Below are 19,961 nucleotides of genomic sequence, written 5' to 3'. Positions count from 1 at the left end.
CTTTCATTGATTCAGTGGTTAATGAATTGCTAGTTGAAGAAGTTTGTCTCAAAGCTGTCCCCGAAAAGGACTTCTCCCTTTACCCAGTCAGACCGTTTTGGCTGTCCCACCTATGCTTCATTCTAGCACACAAAGCAGGCAGTGTGCTAGAGTTGGTAACTTGGTATTGACGAGTGCAGTTTTTGTTGACAAAAGGAATACCGGAAGACTCAAGTCCACTAAACTGGGAAATAAGCCAATTTATGGACAACAGCAGGAGTCTTAAAAGAGTAAGGGTCACTACACTGCAACAGTTATACCTTTTGGGGAGGAGCTATCATCACTAACTCTTACGTTGTCTTTGATTGCAAAGCAGTTGTCAAAGCTTCTTTCCACCCATCAACCGAATGCTTTTTCAAGTGCTACACACCATATGCCTGGTGGTTCATCTTTATTCACGTCTACTTGCTCTCTTCCATCTTCTGTTTCAGTTTTAGCTGCCAATGACACACCTATATCATTGGCTGGTGTTGGAACAATTCTCTTTCCTCGTATTAGCTAATGGTTCAATTTTGGATATTTTGTTCATTTCTCTCCAATTGGTTTTGTTGTGCAAGATCCTCATTCTAATAAGCTGATTGGAATAGGCCATATAGCGGGAGGATTGTATGGGTTTGAGGAGCTCCTTGTTCCAGCTATAACTGCTTCCTCAGTTGATTCATCTTCTTTTTGTTTTAGTCCATAGTAATATGGTTGATTAGTAGACCTTTTGAGGAATAGGAGATAATTAAGCTGGAGGGGAGAGAATGAGAGCTAGAACAGGACGGAATATGGTAGAGGGCCTCGATGATCCCTCACGTCAGGGCACTATGCTATTTATAATAGTATGAGCACGTGCCTGATGCAAGAGAGTCATCCATGTGGCACCAATTTTGGCAACCTTGTGGGCGGGTGTGCGTGGGCAGGAGCGAGGCACTGGCAGGCTACCATGCTAGCAAGTTACGGGTGCACGATCCCACATTGCTTGGGTATGGAAAGGGGAAGTGTCACGACCAAAACCACACAACCTATAACAGCCCTCACCACACCAGACATAATATTGTCCGTTTTTGGCTCCTCCGGACCAGAGACTTTCCAGGAGGTCACCCATCCTGGTAGTACTCCAGGTTAAGCACGCTTAACATCGAAGTTCTGATAGGTTCAAGGCCATTACGGCTTTAAAACGCGTTTTTGTGTCATAGAAGGGTGATGAACCTACATATAGCACTTCATCTTTTCACACCCGGGCGATGTGGGACTTGTGAGCACACATAGCTCTCACAAAAGCCTTGTCTCTCACACGCCTGTGCCCGCCCACCGAGCCTCACAATTCCAACCCTATTGGGGCCCGACGTCCCCGTCGGCACACTTCCGACTAGGTCAGGCTTTGATACCATTTGTAACGGCCCTTACCCCACCAGCACAATATTATCCGCTTTTGACTCCCCCGGACTAGAGGCTTCCCAAGAGGTCACCCATCCTGGTACTAGTCCTGGTTAAGCACACTTAACTTTGGAGTTCTGATAGATTCACGACCATCACGACTTTAAAAAAAAAGTGTCATACAAGGGTGATGAACCTATATATAACACTTCACCTTTCCAGACCTAGGCGATGTGGGACTTGTGAGCACACGTAGCTCGCACCAGAGCCTTGCCTCTCACAGGCCTGCTCCTGCCTACCATGCCTCACACAACCCATAAAAAAGAAAACAGTACAATCGACTAACCTTTGGCCACAGTCAACTGTCCTCTTACAGTTTCTCTCACAATCTGGAATCCAACATAGCAATCCCCATAACACATATAATTTGAAAAACTTCCATTCAGGTACAAGGTTAAAACCTTAAAATACTTAACAAACAACAACTCAGTCCTTTATTATATCTAAAATCATTAAATAACATGGACATAGGCTATTCATCAAACACTTAAAATACATAAACAGGACTAGGTCCAAACAAAGCAAGTCTAGCAACTTCAAAGTTCTCCAACGACTCCTTGGTACCGAAAAATGATAGGGTGAGCTAACAACCCACTAGGAGTAGACTATAACAGGAGCTTCAAAGAGGTTTAAAGGCACACGGAAGTAAGTTTACATAAAATATGTAATCATTTGTATAACTAAAACACACACACACACACACATACACACACACACACACACACACACACACAAGACATGGTTGTTTGGTTGTTTCTCAACAAAAATGGAACAAGGAGCTCAAGAAAAGATGAACAACAACTTTATTTGAATATCAATTTAGGTGAAACACACGTAGCAATTAAAACAGATAATCTCATGGCCAAACCAAGGAAATTAGTGAGTAAAACTACTCCAAGCAATTCAAGTTATAGAGAAGCCTACCCATGAATGACAATATGAAGATGAAGATGAAGATGAGATGGTGATGAATTCTACAATTTAGCCCATATCCCTCTTCTCCCTTTCCTTCCTTTTTTTCTCTCACTAAACCCTCACAACTCGAGCTCGCTTGCTTTCCCCTATGTTGTTTTCTTTTCGTTGTCTTGGTTCAACTGTTAGATGAGAAGGCATCAACAAGTGTATAGCTGGCGATGAGTCACAAGATGTATGATGCAGGTAAGAAACATGTGTCCTAAGAGGCTTAGGAAACTGACACATGGTTTCCACTTAAGGAAAATCTATCTAACTGCAGCCTCCCCCCTAACAACTAAATAAATCACACAAATGCCTCAATAAAAACAATTAACTCACTAAGCACGATTAAGAATCACTAAGCACGATTAAGAGTCACTAAGCATGATTAAGAATCACTAAACACGATGAAGAGTCAGTAAACACAATTAAATGTCCTAATAAAACCTAGGATATTGGTGCGACCCGAGCGTGTGCACAAAATATTGCACAACACTTTGAGTTTGGAAATTAGTGTCAAGTGGGCATCATACTTTAAATTTATAAACCGCTTAACACCTATACTATGTAGTATGAGTGAGAAGGGATCATCCCAAGAGATTGTACGTGTTGGAATTTAATTTCGACTCTAATGTATCAATTGATTGCAAAGGAGGGTTGGGTTGGTTGATTATTCTAGAAAACAATTAATTAAAATGTAATTAAAATGCAATTAAAATAAACTAAGTTGAGTTAGGGATTTAAGAGATGAGAAGTGAGGTCTTGGGGTGCATTGGAATTGCCACCAAGCTCGTTCACCAAACCACACACTTTCAACTAATTTGGGGAAAACCTTCTTGTGAACAAAATGCAATTACCAATTGCAATATTAAGCATGGACCATCAAATTCAATAATGAATTGTCTACCTAATAGATAAATAAACTAAGTGTAGCACAACACATCAATTCTAAGCATGACCCATCAAGCTAGTCACAATTGTAGCACACATCAATCTAGAATATCAAATCAAGTATAGATTGTTTACCTACCTACAAACATGAATTAAATTGTAGAACAACCTATCAAGCATAAGCATAATCCATCAAATTAATTGACAAACCCATCTAATAAAAACCATGTCTAGCCATCACTAGATTCTCAATCAACCACACATAGACATGCAATTAATATAGAAAAACTAGTGTAGAAAACAATTCTCAAATAATCACACATAAGACAACATGTAATCACATAGAGAATCAATAGAAAGAATTAATTCATAAAAATCAAAGGAGAACCCAAGATTCATTAAATTCACAGGGCTAAAACACTAATCACAAGATATTATTCCCCAAAAAGTATGAAAGAGATAGAGGTTATCATGGAACAGGTGGATGTGATCTTGGAACCCTCAAGGGCTATCCCCAAACATGGCTCCATCTTCTTCCTCTTCTTCTTTGTTGAATTCTAGAGAGAGTGTGTGTGTAAATCTTGAGATGTGTTCTTGGTGCCTCCATCTTCTCTTTTTTTCTAACCCTAATCTCTAACTTTTCTAGAGAGAGAAAACTAACTATTACAATGTAAAAATAAAATAAAATTCAAGACCTTTTACAAATGGTTCAATTCCCTCTTTATACAAGCTTCTTGGAATAGTGAATAAGTGAGAAAATAAGCCTTTAAAATATGTAATCCCCCAGCCATGTGGTAGGTGGAGTTTGGGCGTGTAGGAATAAAATAGCTCGTTGCCAGCGTATCTTCGATCGATCCAAACCCATTGGTGGCGAAATTCCACATTTTTGACCTTTTTCTGAAATTTTTTGGAATCTTCTTGGAACTTTTGCTCGACTCCAAAAAAGCTGTAATGGACCATTTTTAGCCTGTTTGAACCTTATTGACCTAAAAATAGACAAAAACATAAATTAGTACTAAAACGGGAAAATAAAGATAAATGAATGGACTAAAATACCCTAGCTTAGGTGCTAAAATGCATCACATTTGAGCACTCATCAGATATCACAGGAAATGCTATATATGGAGGTGGTGCTATCTCTAAATGGTATGAGGCCTTTTGGGGTAAAACCCAAGAGCAAAACCGTGCGGGCTCGTGCCCAAAGTGGACAATATCATACCATGTGGTGGACTGGGTTGTTACAAATGGTATCAGAGCCCGATCTAGCATGAAGTGTGCTGACGGGGATGTCGGGTCTCTTAGGGGGGTGGATTGTGGCGACCTTGTGGGTGTGTATGCATAGGCGGGTGTGAGGCACTCGCAGGCTACCATACTGGCAGACTATGGGTGCATAATCCCACATTGCCTAGGTGCGAAAAGGGAAAGTGCAATGTATGTAGGATTGATACACTTTAAATGATATGAGGCCTTTTGGGGTAAAATCCAAGAGCAATATCGTGCAAGCTTGGGCCCAAAACAGACAATATCATACATGTGGTGGAATGGGTTGTTTTAAATGGTATCAGAGTATGACCCAGCCAGAAGTGGGGCCAACAAGGATGTTGGGCCCCTAAGGGGAGGATTGTGGGGACCTTGTGGGCGGGTGTGCGTGACAGGCTATCATGCTGGCTGGCTATAAGTTCATGATCCCACATCGCCTGGGTGTGGAAAGTGGAAGTGGTATATATGTGCTAGTGCTATATCCAAATGGTATGAGGCATTTTGGCGTAAAACTCAAGAGCAAAACTGTGCTGGCTCGGGCCAATGCAGATTGTTGACAACCATTTACTCTAAAAGCTTAAGCTGCTAGAGAGGGTGTAACTTTAATATTTAATACTTCAACACGCCCCCTCACATGTGGCCTTTTGGTCTAACACGTGTTTCAATTTTAATTATCAGGGCAACGGTGAGGTTTGAACCCATGATCTTGCTTGCTCTAATACTATATTGACAACCATTTACTCAAAAAGCTTATGCTGTTAGAGAGGGTGTAACTTTAACAATTTAATGCTTCAATATGGACAATATCATACCATGTGGTGGAGTGAGTTGTTACAAATGCTATTAGAGACTAACCGAGCTGGAAGTGTGCCGATGGGGGCTTTGGGCCTCTTAAGGTGGTGGATTGTGGCAACCTTGTGGGTGGGTGTGCGGGGGTGGGTGCGAGGCACTAGCAGGTTATTATGCTGGCAGGCTACGGGTGCACGATCCCATATTGCCTGGGTATGGAAAGAGGAAGTGCTATATATGTAGGTGGTGCTATCTCTAAATGGTATGAGGCCTTTTGGGGTAAAACACGAGCAAAACCGTGCGGGCTCGGGACTAAAGCGAACAATATTATACCATTACACCAATTGATCGGCCCATGTATCTAATTCATGTGTCTATTTTCTGGGTCTGAGCACAAATGTCCCTTTCCCATGGGTTATGTGGTCACAAAATTTTTCCCGCTCCACTTCCATCCTACCCAAACGAGCCTCTAATTCAATCCACCACGCCACAATACACCCTCTTCCTATGCCGGACTATAACGGAGTGCTTTCAGGACACCACACCATTGTCGCTGAGGATGACACGACAACGCAGTGTGACACCATCCTTGATAGCTTGTACTTGCGCTTTAGGAAAGTTTTTCCTGTTGTTCTTAGGACACACCGCGGTTTGCATCTTAAAAGAACATCATGGAAAACTAAATTGCACCTTAAATGCAACTCCAATTGTGATATCCGGTAGCCTTGATCAAGGTGGAAACGTGGATTTGCTCATGTGCTTACTTTAACGGACAAACTATGTGTACGCAAGGCCATAGTTAATGCACAATTGCCCTCTCACACTGCCGCCACCCATCTTCTGTTAATTACTGACCCTTCACAACCCGTGACCACTCCTTGAAGACTTTACCCCTTCACCTCATGTGTCTTTCACTCCCTGACCATGTAGAGTTTTGAGATTGAGTAGTCAAAGCATGACCGCAGTTGGGGCAGTCCCATGCGAGGTTTGGCCTCTCCTTGATTCCCCCAGTGAAGGATGCCCACACCATAAGGGATGCCCTTGAAAGAGCTATCCACAAGAGGGATGCCCGCGCACAGGATGTCCGCGCCTATATTCTATATATGGGTTTTCCCACTGTTACAGTGTCTTATGTATTGAACAACAGAATATGATATTCTCTCTCTTCTCTTCTATTCTGGTTGTGCAAAAGTTCACATGCTTAAATACTGAAAGGCGGCAATTTAATTAAAAAGGAAAACTAATTTCCTAACTTATGTGGTACTGGAAAAAATTAGATCGAAAATTTGGTTATCTTTTAGTGCAATATCTTGTTGCTTGGGACGTATGGTTAGTTCCCTCATCTCCGGAGTGGATGAAGTGTTGCCGCGTTCAATTGCTTCTTGTATTAGAGACTTGGTCTGGGTTAGAGCCTGTAATATGGCCAGGTCAGTGTGTATTGCAGTGCCCTTATTTTGTGGTGGTTAGTGTGGAAGAAATGGAATAGATACACACTTTTTTGGATGAAATGAGGCCATTCTTTGTCAAAACATGACGTGATAGAGTTATTGAGTTTGTGTTTCCGGGAAGGGATAGCTCCCTCAATTTTATTCTGTTAATATCTCAGGGAATGTGTGCTTGTTAGTATTTTTGTCACCAGTTCATTAGATAAGACATGTGATGCTGAGTTCTATATTTTTTGGTTTCCAAGAAGGGAACATCTCTCTCATTTATCTCTTATTGATATCTTGGTGGAACTTGTGCTAGTTAGTCTTTTGTCACCAGTTAAGTTTCTGTTGCATACTACACTTACTGGGGTTGTTCCCTGACAGTTCTGTTACGACAAATGCAGCGAAACTAAGAAACACGACAGAAAAATAAGCACACGCCACACAAAGAACAAAAAGATTTAGCATGGTTCGGCAAAGCCTACGTCCACAGTGAAGAACCAGCGAAAGAATTCACTATGCGAAAATCTGGAGATTACAAGTTTCAGCCCCCAAACCCTAGCTCTCTCTCTCACTCTCTTTTATGCGATTTTCAGTGATCTTATATTCGAGATAAGGTACTCATCGAAAGAAAACCCTCTCTCAATGTCCCACTCCAAACACTAAACGCCCTTATATATTGGGCTACAAGAGACTACTAATTAGGGTCGATATTTCAATGGGTTGTTAGGTCAAAAAGGGGTCGCAATACGACCCGGAATCAAATTCGGGCCACAACATCACAAGTTCTTTTTAGGCTTATTTAATTTATAACAAACTGCTATGTGCCTCATTGTCTGATATTGCTTGTAATACAGTGTTAATAGTAAGTTGATTGCTTTCATTTGCTCTTAATTCTTCAGGTCAAGTTCATTCTATTGTTCCTCTTATGTTAAAAGTTGGATTTGGTATTTTGGTGATCTGTTCTTCTAATTGACTGTGTCTCTAGCTGGTAGTGGTTTACAGTAACAATGTTTATTACCCAGAATTAAGAAAATTTATTTATTTTGGTTATCTAGGGGTATTTTGGTGATTGCGACTCCTTACGCTAGTGGGTTTGATCACTTCTTCATTGCAGATGAAGTGCAGTTTAAATTTGATAGGTGTATTCGGTTTCTACAGGAAACAGTGAGTTTCAAGTTAGAACCATCACAACTTTTATTGTTTCTCATCCAACTTTTATTTATCGAAAGCTGCTCTATTACACAGGTACAAGATCTTCCTACTTTTGGCATTGGGCACTCTCTTGGATCTGTCATCCATCTTTTGATTGGTACTGCTAGATTCTTCAATGATATTTCTTCTAGGAGGGTGGCAGAAAATTTTCCTGCTATTTCTTTATTGTTGATTTGACTGTTCATTAGGCTCAAGGTATGCTGTGCAAAGAAATGGGAATGTATTGATGGCATTCAACAACAAGGTACTTGACTGCTTTATTTTTTAATTTATTTGTCTTTAAATGCTGCATAAAATCCACTTGAAGTTTTTACAAGCAAACTGGGGCTGTTTTTTGAAAAATTGACCTTGGGCATTTAGAAGATGCATTTGAGAGGTAATATTCCTTTTCCCTGATATGTGCAGCAATCATGTTAAAGTGAGATGGAAAACAATCAGAAACACAATACCAAAGGAAGGATATGTATAGTTTATGCACATTATTTGAGATGAGTGAAGAATAGCGAATACATTATAAGTTGTAACACACCCATTGGTGTTGGGCTCTAAAAAATAAACAAGAACAACGCCTTCATGTAGCGGAAATGAGAATGTTAAGATGGATGAGTGGAGTGACTAGAAGAGATAGGATCACTAATGGAAGTGAGAGAAAAAATTAGGCGTAGTGCCCCATTGGTTAAAAAACTAGAGAGAGCAGACTTGGATTTTTTTATGCAAATCATTAATGCTGCCTTGGAAAGTGCCTTGAAGAAAAAAGTCAAAGAGTCATTCTTGTTTTGGGTACCAATTATTTAAGAAAGTGGTAAAATGTTATTAATTTTGTGTGTGGATTCTATAAGTCATTCTAGGAAAAGTCAAGTTTCATTAATAGTAGTGTATTATAAAAGGGACATCCCTCTATATCTGCTGTAACCAAGTCTTAAATCAGTATTATTTGGAAATATTATCAGTTTATAAACGATTCTTCAGGCTTTTCTAGATTTCCCTTCAGAAATCTAGGCTGTGACGTTGATTGGAGTATTTCTAATCTTCCTTACCATTGTAAGAAGGCGTCTGTTCATTCATGTTTGCTTCAAGTGGTATCAGAGCCTTTCTGGTAAGTTTCTTGAATAATTTGGTTAGAAATGAAGGTTCATTTTTTTTTTTTTTTTGCATGGAGTTGAGAAATCATGAATTTCACATTCGTGATTTGATTTGGGATGGATTCTTGGTGCGACATATAGCTAGGAGTTGTTCCAATTCAAAAATCAGATTAATTCAGGTTTTTTTTAGAGATATGTGTTCTAACAAGCTTCAAAAATCTTCTAAATTTAAAGAAAGAGCTCTAAAAGTTCGTTCAAAGGTACTCTTTGTAACTATCCTCACCCTACCTAGACACAATATTGTCCGCTTTTGGATCCCATGGACCAGAGACGATTTTACTCGGAATTGACTCCTAGTAGGTTGAGATATTGGCCAGAACAAAAATAACTCGAGTGCGCGATTGTGGGGTGGCATCTTCATATCGAAACAGAATGACTCGATGCGTAACGTGACCGAGCCACTCCCAGTAGCTGAGGCTTTGCTAATGAAATCAGGTTTTTAGAGGTAAACAACTTGCCTAAGATAAGCTGGAAATAAACCTTTTGACAAACTTCATTAAGATAAAGCAGGTGCATTTCTGGGCACTTTCTTTATATGCATATGATATGATGGTGATAGAGTCCTCAGTTTTAGAATTCATACTCCAATGCTTTCTCGGATTGGCCCCTTGAGCTACTTTCTAGGCCTTCAAATCTATCAATCATCCTCTAATATCTTTATCTACCAACAAAAATATGCTACCGAGCTACTTAAGAAGTTGAAATGGAGTTTTGGTTGAATTGGGTCCAGAGACTTACTAGGGGTCATCCATCCTAGTACTACTCTTGAGTAGGCACGCTTAACTTTGGAGTTATGATGGGTTCATAGCCATTATGGCTTTAAAACATGTTGTGTTATTGAAGGGTTGAACCTTACATATAGCACTTTACCTTCCCAAGCCGATGTAGGATCATGACACCCTGTAGCCTGCCAGTGTGGTAGCTCGTCCAGTGTCTTGCACGGTTGCACCCACCCACATCACACCCGCCACAGAGGTCATCACAATCACCCCCTGTGGGAGCCAACCTCCTTGTTGACCACACTTCCAGCTGGGCTCCGGCTTTGATACCATTTGTAACAATCCTTACCTTACCTAGACACAATATTGTTCGCTTTTGACTCTCCCAGACCAAAGACTGTCTAGGGGGTCACCCATCCTGGTATTACTCCGGAGTAAGCACACTTAACTTTGGAGTTCTGATGGGTTTATGGTTATCACGGCTTTAAAACGTGTTGTGTCATTGAAGGGTGTTGAACCTTACATATAGCACTTTACCATCCCAAGGTGATGTGAGATCATTACACCCTGCTAGTGTGGTAGTTCGTCCAATGTCTCGCACCAGCCCACATCACAACCGCCAGTCAAACTCTTTGTCAAAAACAGAAGCGTATTGTGCTTTGTTCGAGTAAGGAAAACAAGAAAGAAAGGATGGAAGATATATCGTGGCAAATTGCTTCAAACTCGTGGGCGAGTTTTCTTCAAGGAGGAGGGTCTCATGCAAATAATTAATGGTGCTTTGGAAAGTTGATGCAGTCAATAGTGTCTTGAAATGTGTCTAGTCAAAGTTTATTAAGTAGTAATTATGGTATGGGAAATCTGAATGTCATGGGAATAGTAGAAGCCGTTATTAATGCTACTGTGGGTAGTCTGAAAGACAGTCTAGAGAACTGAAGTGTCATTAATAGTAGTATTATTATTTTTTGATAAGTAAGATTTTTATAAAAGACGCTTAAAAGGGGAGCGATCCCAAAGAAGACAACAGCTGACCTAAATCGACACTATAGCTTAAAGCTATCCACAAAATCTAAAAGACAATCCATTGAATTACAATCCCGCCCATTTACCCCAAAAAATAAAGTAAGAATATTGTATTTAAGGGAGACTCCTCTCCTTCAAAGTATCTACTATTTCTTTCGCGCCACAGACCCCACCAAATACAAAGCGGAGTGGCCCTCCAAGCATCTCTTACTCGGCTCTCCGCTGTACACCCTTTCTAAGTCTGTAACAAGTCGACCGTGGATTCTGAGAACACCCATGGAAGACCAAACGCAACCAAAAACATAGCCCAAACATCCCTAGCCACTGAGCAATGAATAAGAGATTGTTGAAAGATTTCCCAATCTTCTTGCACGTATAACACCTGTTAACCACAATATGACTTCTTTTTCTGAGGTTATCAATAGTAAGGATGCTTCCCAAAGCAACAGTCCAAGAGAAGAATGCCACCTTCGGTGGAGCTTTCATTCTCCAAATGGCTTTCCAAGGAAACATAGGGCCAGGATGCTCCAACGTACTTTTGTAGAAGGACTGAACATCGAACACCCCTCTTGAGGTACCCACCCACATCATCTCGTCCATGCCCACCCCGACCACCATCTGTCTATAAATGAAGGCTAATAGTAGTATTATAAAAAGGAAGGACCTCTATATCTGCTCTACCAAGTCTTAAATCAGTTATATTTTGAAATATTATCAGTTTATGAACAATTCTACAGGCTTTTCCCAGACTTCCCTTTAGAAATTTAGGCCCTGACGTTGGTTGGAGTAACCCTAGAAATCTAGGCTCCAACGGTGATTGGAGTATTTCTGGTCTTCCTTACTATTGTTCCTTTCTGTTTCTACTTGATGCATATATATAAATGGAAGATAATGGATGCTGATCTATATGCATTAACGTTAGTAAGCTTTGCTGTTTGCAGGACTTCATGCTTGTTTTTCCTAGTTATCTGCCTTTTGGCTACCCAGTTTTCCTTAGTTATTAGCCTTTTGGCAACCCACCTTTCATCTAAACTAATAATTTTTTGGTTTACTCTGTTGAGCTTAGTTTTTCTCTTAAATATATTACTGTTTTGAGATTGACAAAAATTTCTTATGCATCTTTTAATTTCTTCCAGGAAGCAAGCCTGGCTGTCCCATTAATCTCACCTGTTCTTGCCCCAATGGCCCAAAGCATTGGACCACTTTTATCACAGATCGCATCATCGCCAACAATTCGCCTTGGAGTAAGAGTCTAACGTGCCTACTTCTTTTGATGATTGATTTGGATATTAGTCATAGTATGCTACTTGCAGCATTCATTTTGTGTAAACAACTATTACAAAGTGAGAAGAGGATAAGCAGTCTTTTGCATGTAAATTAATTTAAATTCTCTCTTATATACGTATAAGGAGTTCTAGTAGAAAGATCATTCTGCATATAACTCTGACTCAATTACAGAACATTGTTATAATGTTCTTGATTTGTTTCTGTTGAAATTGGAATATAGGAATTGGGTTTGAGAAGGAAACGAACACACACAGAGAAATTGGTATTCTGCATTTTATATCTTCTCTAACTTGTAAAACATTGTTTAGGTTGTTAGAGAGTTTGGGTTATTGTGAATTTGTGCCTTATTGTATTAAGGGCATTTTTGTCTTCTTGCTGTTTATGTATAATTTTAGAGTGGTGTAGAATCTGATTTACTTTTTCTACTCCATGATAATAATATTTCACTCACAAACCCTAGAACACAATCTCACCAACTTCAACTTGGTATTAGAGCTAAATTGAAGAATTCATACATATTCACTTGCCTAGCATCAAAGAAGGTTGATACCAGCGTCAGTACGCTGACGTCATGCTCAGCATCTGCAGATCGAGAACTATACCAACTGGCTCACCTGATTTTTCTAAGAATTATGGTAGTGTTTGATTTTAGTTTTGAAGATTTTTTTTTTTTTTTTTTCCATAAATGGTGGTAAATATATACAAAAATAAGAGTGTAATTACAGGTGCACAGAGGGCATACCCTCAGTCAAGAACATAAAACTAGGCTAATAATAGAAAGAATAAAGCTTCAATCTAGAATAAGAAAATAAATTCAGCCTAAATTGAAATTAAGTCCTGAAGAGATGCATTTTGAACATCTAGACATTCCATAAAGCAGCTGCATCTGGTGGAAGTGCATAATTACCATGAAGTCTAACATTTCTCTCCCTCCAAAGATGCCATAAAGCAGCAACAAACAAAGATTTCAGAATCCTAGAAGATCCATATAACTGTTTCATCCATTGGGAAAAGCTCCCAAACAGTTAACATTACATCAAACTGTTCCATATCCCACCTGAGTACTTCCCCCATCCAAGCCCAAAATGATTGAGCATATGAACAAGAAAGAAAGAGATGATCCCTATCATCTATTCCCTGTTGACAATTAGAACATCTAGAAGCCAAATAAACTTTTCGCTTCTGTAGATTGCACATAGATGGCAACCTATCCAACATCACAAAAACTGCCGTAACAGACCACCTTGGCCTAGCCTTATTCCAACAAAGCCTGAACCACTGCACTTCCTCAGCCCCATTCCTGCACCTGTCCCAAGCGTGCCTAAAAGAAAATGATCCTCCTGCCCACAAATATTTTTCATTGTAAGAGTCAAAAGAGTGAAGAAACTATCTAAACGGCAACAATTCAGGTCCCTGTAGCATCTGCCAATTCCAAACCCCATTATGAATTATTGCATTCAGTGAAGCATCCCTAGGCAAATTCAAATTTCTTACCATCCTATGCCCAAATTTAGCTGTAACTGTCTGCCCTGCACACCAAGGGTCCTTAAACAATAGGATAGACTGGCCATTACCTATTTGAAAACCACAATGCTGCAACATCATCTCTCTGACTGCCACCACTGCTTTCCATATAACAGAGTTAGACATCCTTGGAACCACAGCCCAGTAATTACAATTAGGAGTATATTTATGTTTGAACCAAGATATCCATAATCTGTCTTTGCTAGTAAGAAGTCCCACACCAGCACATATTTCGAGGCAGCCTGAATGTCAATCAGTTTTCGAATACCCAAACCTCCTTCTTCCTTAGTTCTAGAAATCATAGCCCACTTCAAAAGATGTGACTTCTTTGCATGCTCCTTACTACCCCACAAGTAATCCCTACACATCTTCTGTATTTGGTTAATCACAGCCATAGGGATATCAAAAATAAAGCACCAATACTGAAATATAGGAGTGATTACAGCCTTAATGAGTTCCAGCTTCCCTGCTACAGATAACAAATTGGAATTCAAACAAAAAAATTTGTTAGCAATCTTGTCAATTAGATCCTTGCAGTGAGACTTATTTAAACCAGTTGAGCAGAGAGGAAGTCCAAAATATTTAATAGGAAATGATCCCTCCTTGCATTGCAGAATCTCCAACAAACCAGACTTTCTTCTGACTGCTCTGGAAAAAATCACACTACTCTTTAAAGGACTCACTTGCAAACCAGTAGCAGCCTCAAATTTCTTGAAAATATTAGCCAACACTCTGGGATTATGAATTGTAGCCTTGCAGGCCACCATAAGATCATCTGCAAAGAATATATGACATAAATGAGGCTTGAAAGTTTTGACAGAATTGATAACTGAGAGGTCTTCCTTCTGGGCAGCTTCTGCAATGATGGTAGAAAGACACTCTGTGACTAAGGTAAACAACAAGGGGGATAATGGACACCCTTGTCTAAGACCTCTTCCAGGCTTGATAAATCCTTTAGGAGATCCATTGAGCAGAATGGAATATCTAGTAGATTGAAAAATAGTATCCACCAAATTGATCCACCTAGTACTGGAACCATAGGACCCCAAAGCCTTCAACAAAAATTCCCAAGAAACTGAATCACAGGCCTTCATAATATCAACCTTTAGAGCCATAGAAGGATTCTTCGGATTAATAAAATCCCTAACCATCTCATGAGCCATAATTAGAGCTTCTTGAATCCTTCTTCCTTTAACAATGGCACACTGCTCCACCCTCACCAACTTAGGAAGACTCAAAGCTAACCTATTAGCCATGATTTTAGTGATGATCTTGTATACCAAATTGCATAAAGCAATTGGCCTAAAATCTCCAACCTTAGAGGCATTCCCAATCTTGGGTAATAAAGTAAGCAAAGAGCTACTAACCCCCAATGGCATAGTGCTTGAGTTAAAAAAGTATTGAACTGCAGCTACTACATCCTTATCAATCACTTGCCAAAAGGTTTGATAAAACCTTGCAGGGAAACCATCAGGTCCAGGAGATTTATCTGGATGGGACCCCATCACCACTTCCCTGACTTCTTCATACTGAATAGGAGCATCCAGCCTGAAATTATCATCTGCTGACAGAGTATGTCTAGGAATAAAATCACCAACCTGATTGTCCACTTACTTGGAGAACAAATTCTGCTAATAATCCGCAAATCTCTGACCTATATCTTGCAAATCCCTGAGAATTTGACCATCTGCACTCTCCATGCTAGTAATGGCATTGAAGTTCCTATGCTGCTTTATTTTCTGTTGAAAAAAGGCTGTACATCTATCATTATCCTTTAACCACATAGTTCTAGACTTCTGTGCTAACAGGATTTCTTGATCAGAAATAGAGGCCTCATACTCTTCTCTCAATTTATATTCAGCCTCAAATAGACTTTCAGAAGGATTAACCAACAGATGTTGCTGTATATCTTCAAGTTTCTGGGTAGATTGCAGAACCCTCTCCCCTATATCCCCATATATGTTTTTATTCCAATTTTTTTATAGCTATCTTGACCTGTCTGAGTTTCTTGATCAACCTGTGCATAGGGGATCCAAAGACCTCCATTTGCCAAGCCTGTTCAACAGTAGGAAGCACAGCATCTTTAAGGCACCAAATTTTCAACATTTTAAAAGGCTTAGGTCCAGTTGCAAAATTCTTTGATACTTGCACCAAAATCCCATAGTGATCAGAGCTCTTTGCTGCTGAATAAGTCATCTTTGTACCAGGTATCTGATTCATCCAGTGAGTATTCAAGAAAACCCTATCAGGCTTCACACAAATTCTTTTGTTTGCCCTTTGCCTATTATTCCAGGACCATTCACCATTAATTACTGAGATTTCCAACAATTCTGCACTATGCAGGCAAGAATTAAACTCATCCAGCAAACTTTGAGAAACTTTTTTACCTCCTTTCTTGTCTCCATGAAAACGAATAGCATTCCAATCCCCAAGAGTAATCCATGGTTGCACAGCTATTGTAGAATAATAAATGATGTATTTCCATGGCAATTTCCTATCTACAGCCCTATTTGCAGCATAAAGAGGAGCGCAGAAAAAGACTTAACCAGAATTTAACTGATTAACTTGCAACAACATACACTGATCTTTCATATCAAGAGCTTTAACATCCAGCACAACAGGATTCCACCCTATCCAGATTTTCCCCAAGCCATGAGCTTCGTAATTATTAATCCAACACCAATTGGACATAACTTTTTTTTGAAATAGAATTAAAAGAACCAGCTTTCACTCTGGTTTCAAGCATTCAAACTAACAGTTAAGAGTCGTCAAACCGGGTCTTTTGATGTAGTACATACGGACATCTGCGGTCCTTCTCTAATTGTTAGTTCGAATGGATTTTTTTATTTTGTGACATTTGTTGCTGATTATTCTCTTACAGGACATGGTTATTTTTAATGAAAGAGAGAATTGAATTACCTCGTAATGTTACAAAGTCTTATAATAAAATTCTTATTCAGTTTGGCAAGCGCATTAAAGTTTTTTGATCTGATAATGCCTTGGTATATACACATTCTATCATGAATTCCTTTTGTGTTGCTCATGGTATTATTGGAATGGCGTTGTGCCCATACTTCTCAACAGAATGGTGTTCCTGAACGAAAGCATCGGCATTTGTTGGATGTTGCCTGTACCTTGTTATTCAATATGAAGGTGCCAAAACATTTTTGGGCTAATGCAGTTCTTAGTACTCGTCATCTCTTTAATCATATGCCTTCGGCTGTTGTGAATAATCAGACTCCTTTTTCTCTTTTATATCCTGCTATATCTCCGTTTCAGCTCACTCCTCGTGTTTTTGGTTGTGCAGCTTTTGTTCATATTTTGGATCCTAGTTGTGACAAATTGTCTCTTTGTGCTTGTAAATGCATTTTTCTTGGATATTCCCACACACGAAAGGGATATCGGTGTTGCAGTCCTGAGTCTCTCATCGATACTTTGTGAGTGCCATCATTACTTTTTTTGAGTTCATCACCTTCTTTACGTCCTTTGGTCAGAGTTTGTCTCTAGATCTCATATCTGCTCATGAGGGGGAGCCTTCTTATCTTCCCTGACTCTTCCGATGCCATTAGCTTCATCGTCTGATCCTCCATTGCCTTGTACTCCTTCATTGTAGGTTTATTAGCGCTTTAGATCTTGGTTCGTTGTTTCTTATGGTCTGGACACAATATCTTTTTCACCAGAGGTTCCTGTTCCTCCATCTTCCACTTCTAGGCTGAATTGTTAGGAAATTAGTTTTTTTTGATAAGTAATAATAAATTAAAAAGGGCTTTCAAAAGGGGAACGCGTCCCTTAAACATTAGGGGAACCGGGGTCTAAGGCCCCAAAGAATTCAGAAAAGTAATTAAATCATCAGAAGAGGAGCAAGAACTCCTCTTCACATAACTAAAGAGAGAGCGAATAATAAGAAGTTTCAGTGTCGCCGTAGACGACTCCTTCCCTTCAAACATTCTATTATTTCTCTCCTTCCAAATGCACCACCAAACGCAATGTGGGACAGTTCTCCAATAATTGCGCACACCCTTGCTCACACGACATCCTCTCCAGGCATGAATCAAATCCTTAGTAGAACATGGCATTACCCAACACATGCCAAATAATCCAAGAATAAGATTCCAACAATCGTGCGCCACAGGGCAATGCATTAGGAGATGATCAACAGATTCCCCATCTTGCTTGCAAAGGCAACACCAATTAACAATACAATTTCCCCTCTTCCTCAAATTATCAATCGTCAGAATCTGACCCCAAACAGCTATCCATACAAAGAATGCCACCCTAGTAGGTGCCGAAGAGCGCCATATGATCTTCCATGGGAAGTCAAAGCTAACAAAATTAGACAAACATAAGAACAAGGATCTAACTTCAAAACGACCGTGAGAAGAGGGAATCCATGTCAAATTGTCATGCCCCCTGCCAATACAATTGGTCCAGAAAAACACCTTGTTTAGCTCCCAATCTTGAAATGAACGCCGAAAATGCTCATTCCACGTAATCCCAATATTATCAAGCCGGTAACAGTCAACTACGTAGGCATGTTTATTAACTGCAATACTGTATAATCTGGGAATTGTACGAAATAATGGCTGATCCCCATACCAAAGATCTTCCCAAAACCGGACGCATCTACCATCACCAACTTTGAATCTAATGTGAGAGGAAAAAGCATCCCATCCCTTCCGAATGGATTTCCATGCCCCAACTCCTCCCGCAATAGAAACCGGACGTGTAGTCCAACTGCCAACATCTTCCCCATACCGACAAGAGGCTAACCTTCACCAAGGACGATGCCTTTCCTTCCCGAATCTCCACAACCATTTGCCTAGGAGAGCTTGATTAAAAGGAAGTAATTGTCTAATACCAAGACCACCCAACTTCATAGGCTTGCAGACTCGTTCCCATCTGACAAGGTGATACTTGAACTCTTCTCCCATTCTGCCCCAAAGAAAATCCCTTTGAATTTTTTCAATCCTTCCAGCAACGGAGCATGGAATTTGGAACATAGAAAGAAAATATGTTGGAAGACTTGATAAAGTGCTCTTGATAAGAGTTACTTTGCCCCCCTTAGACAAAGATTGCTTCTTCCATCTTGCCAACCTCTTTGCATACCTGTCAATCACAGAATCCCAACTCCCCACTAACATGGAAAAAAAACCCTAAGGGCAAACCCAAATAAGGAATAGGAAAGGAACTCACCCTGCACCCAAGTACTGTAGCTAAAGAAGAGATATCCTGAACATTCCCAACCAGGACAAGCACGCTCTTGGCCACGTTTACCTTTAGCCTGCAAACTGCCTGAAAACAAGCCAGGATGCATCTCAAATATCTAAGTTGAGACACATCTGCATCATAGAAAACCAAAGTGACATTTGCAAATAGCAAATGAGAAATCTCCACCTGATGGTCTATATCTCTTCCCACCCTGAATCCCTTAATGAGCCCAAGATCCTTTGCCCTGCGCATAAGTTTGCTTAATCCCTCCATAACAATAAGAAAGAGGAAAGATGACAATGGATCACCTTGTCTTATACCTTGAGAACACCAAAAAAAAACCAGCAGGAGAACCATTCACAAGAATTGAGAACTTGACAGACGAAAGACATGTCTCAATCCATTTCCTCCATCTGCTTCCAAACCCCATTCTTTGTAGCAAATAGAGTAGAAAATTCCAGTTTACATGATCATAAGCTTTATCAATATAAAGTTTGCATAGAACTCCAGGAACACCACTGCGCAATCTTGAGTCCATACATTCGCCTGCAATAAGAATTGAATCAAGAATTTGCCGACCTCCAACAAAAGCATTCTGGGAATTTGAGATAATCCCATCCATAACTTCTTTCATCCTTTGAGCAAGCATCTTAGCTATAAGTTTGTAATGCAACCCACCAAACTAATAGGACGGAAATCCTTAATGTCAGAAGCGCTTCCCTTCTCAGGGATGAGGGCACTAAATGATGCATTTAGCGATTTCTCAAAGACACCAGTAGAATGAAACTCCTGAAAGGTACCCATCACCTCTTCTCTCACTACCACATAACTTTCCATCAAAAAAGCTCATAGTAAACCCGTCAGGCCCTGGAGCTTTATCCCCATTGCAACTTGATAAGGCTTTCAGAACAACTTCTTCATTAAAAGGAAGCTCTAGCCCATCTCTCTCCACTCTCCAACTCAGAAATAGCCTCAAAAGGGAGTCCATCCAGTTTAGGTCTCCAACCTAATGGTTCTGTGTAAAGCTTCTAATAAAAAGAAACTATCCCATTACGCACCTCTTC

At 40.0% G+C, this 19,961-nt stretch overlaps 1 protein-coding gene across 2 annotated transcripts in view; it reads left to right on the top strand.

The window, feature by feature from the left end:
- LOC132277529 (uncharacterized) overlaps nucleotides 1-19,961 on the top strand; it is a 68,299-nt gene that overhangs the window by 14,895 nt on the left and 33,443 nt on the right. For both annotated transcript variants that reach the window (XM_059779437.1, XM_059779398.1), the window contains exons 4-7: nucleotides 7,841-7,949; nucleotides 8,031-8,094; nucleotides 8,186-8,241; nucleotides 12,015-12,122. In XM_059779437.1, the coding sequence (XP_059635420.1) occupies nucleotides 7,841-7,949; nucleotides 8,031-8,094; nucleotides 8,186-8,241; nucleotides 12,015-12,122 (337 nt within the window). The remainder of the gene's footprint in view (nucleotides 1-7,840; nucleotides 7,950-8,030; nucleotides 8,095-8,185; nucleotides 8,242-12,014; nucleotides 12,123-19,961) is intronic.

The sequence above is a fragment of the Cornus florida genome, unplaced genomic scaffold (assembly GCF_030987335.1).
Source record: "Cornus florida cultivar Cherokee Brave unplaced genomic scaffold, ASM3098733v1 CherokeeBrave_3.0.0_Hap2_Chr01, whole genome shotgun sequence".
Classification (NCBI taxonomy): Eukaryota; Viridiplantae; Streptophyta; class Magnoliopsida; order Cornales; family Cornaceae; genus Cornus; species Cornus florida.
The sequence above is the reverse complement of the archived record's forward strand: the minus strand, read 5'-3'. Positions and strand labels throughout refer to the sequence as shown.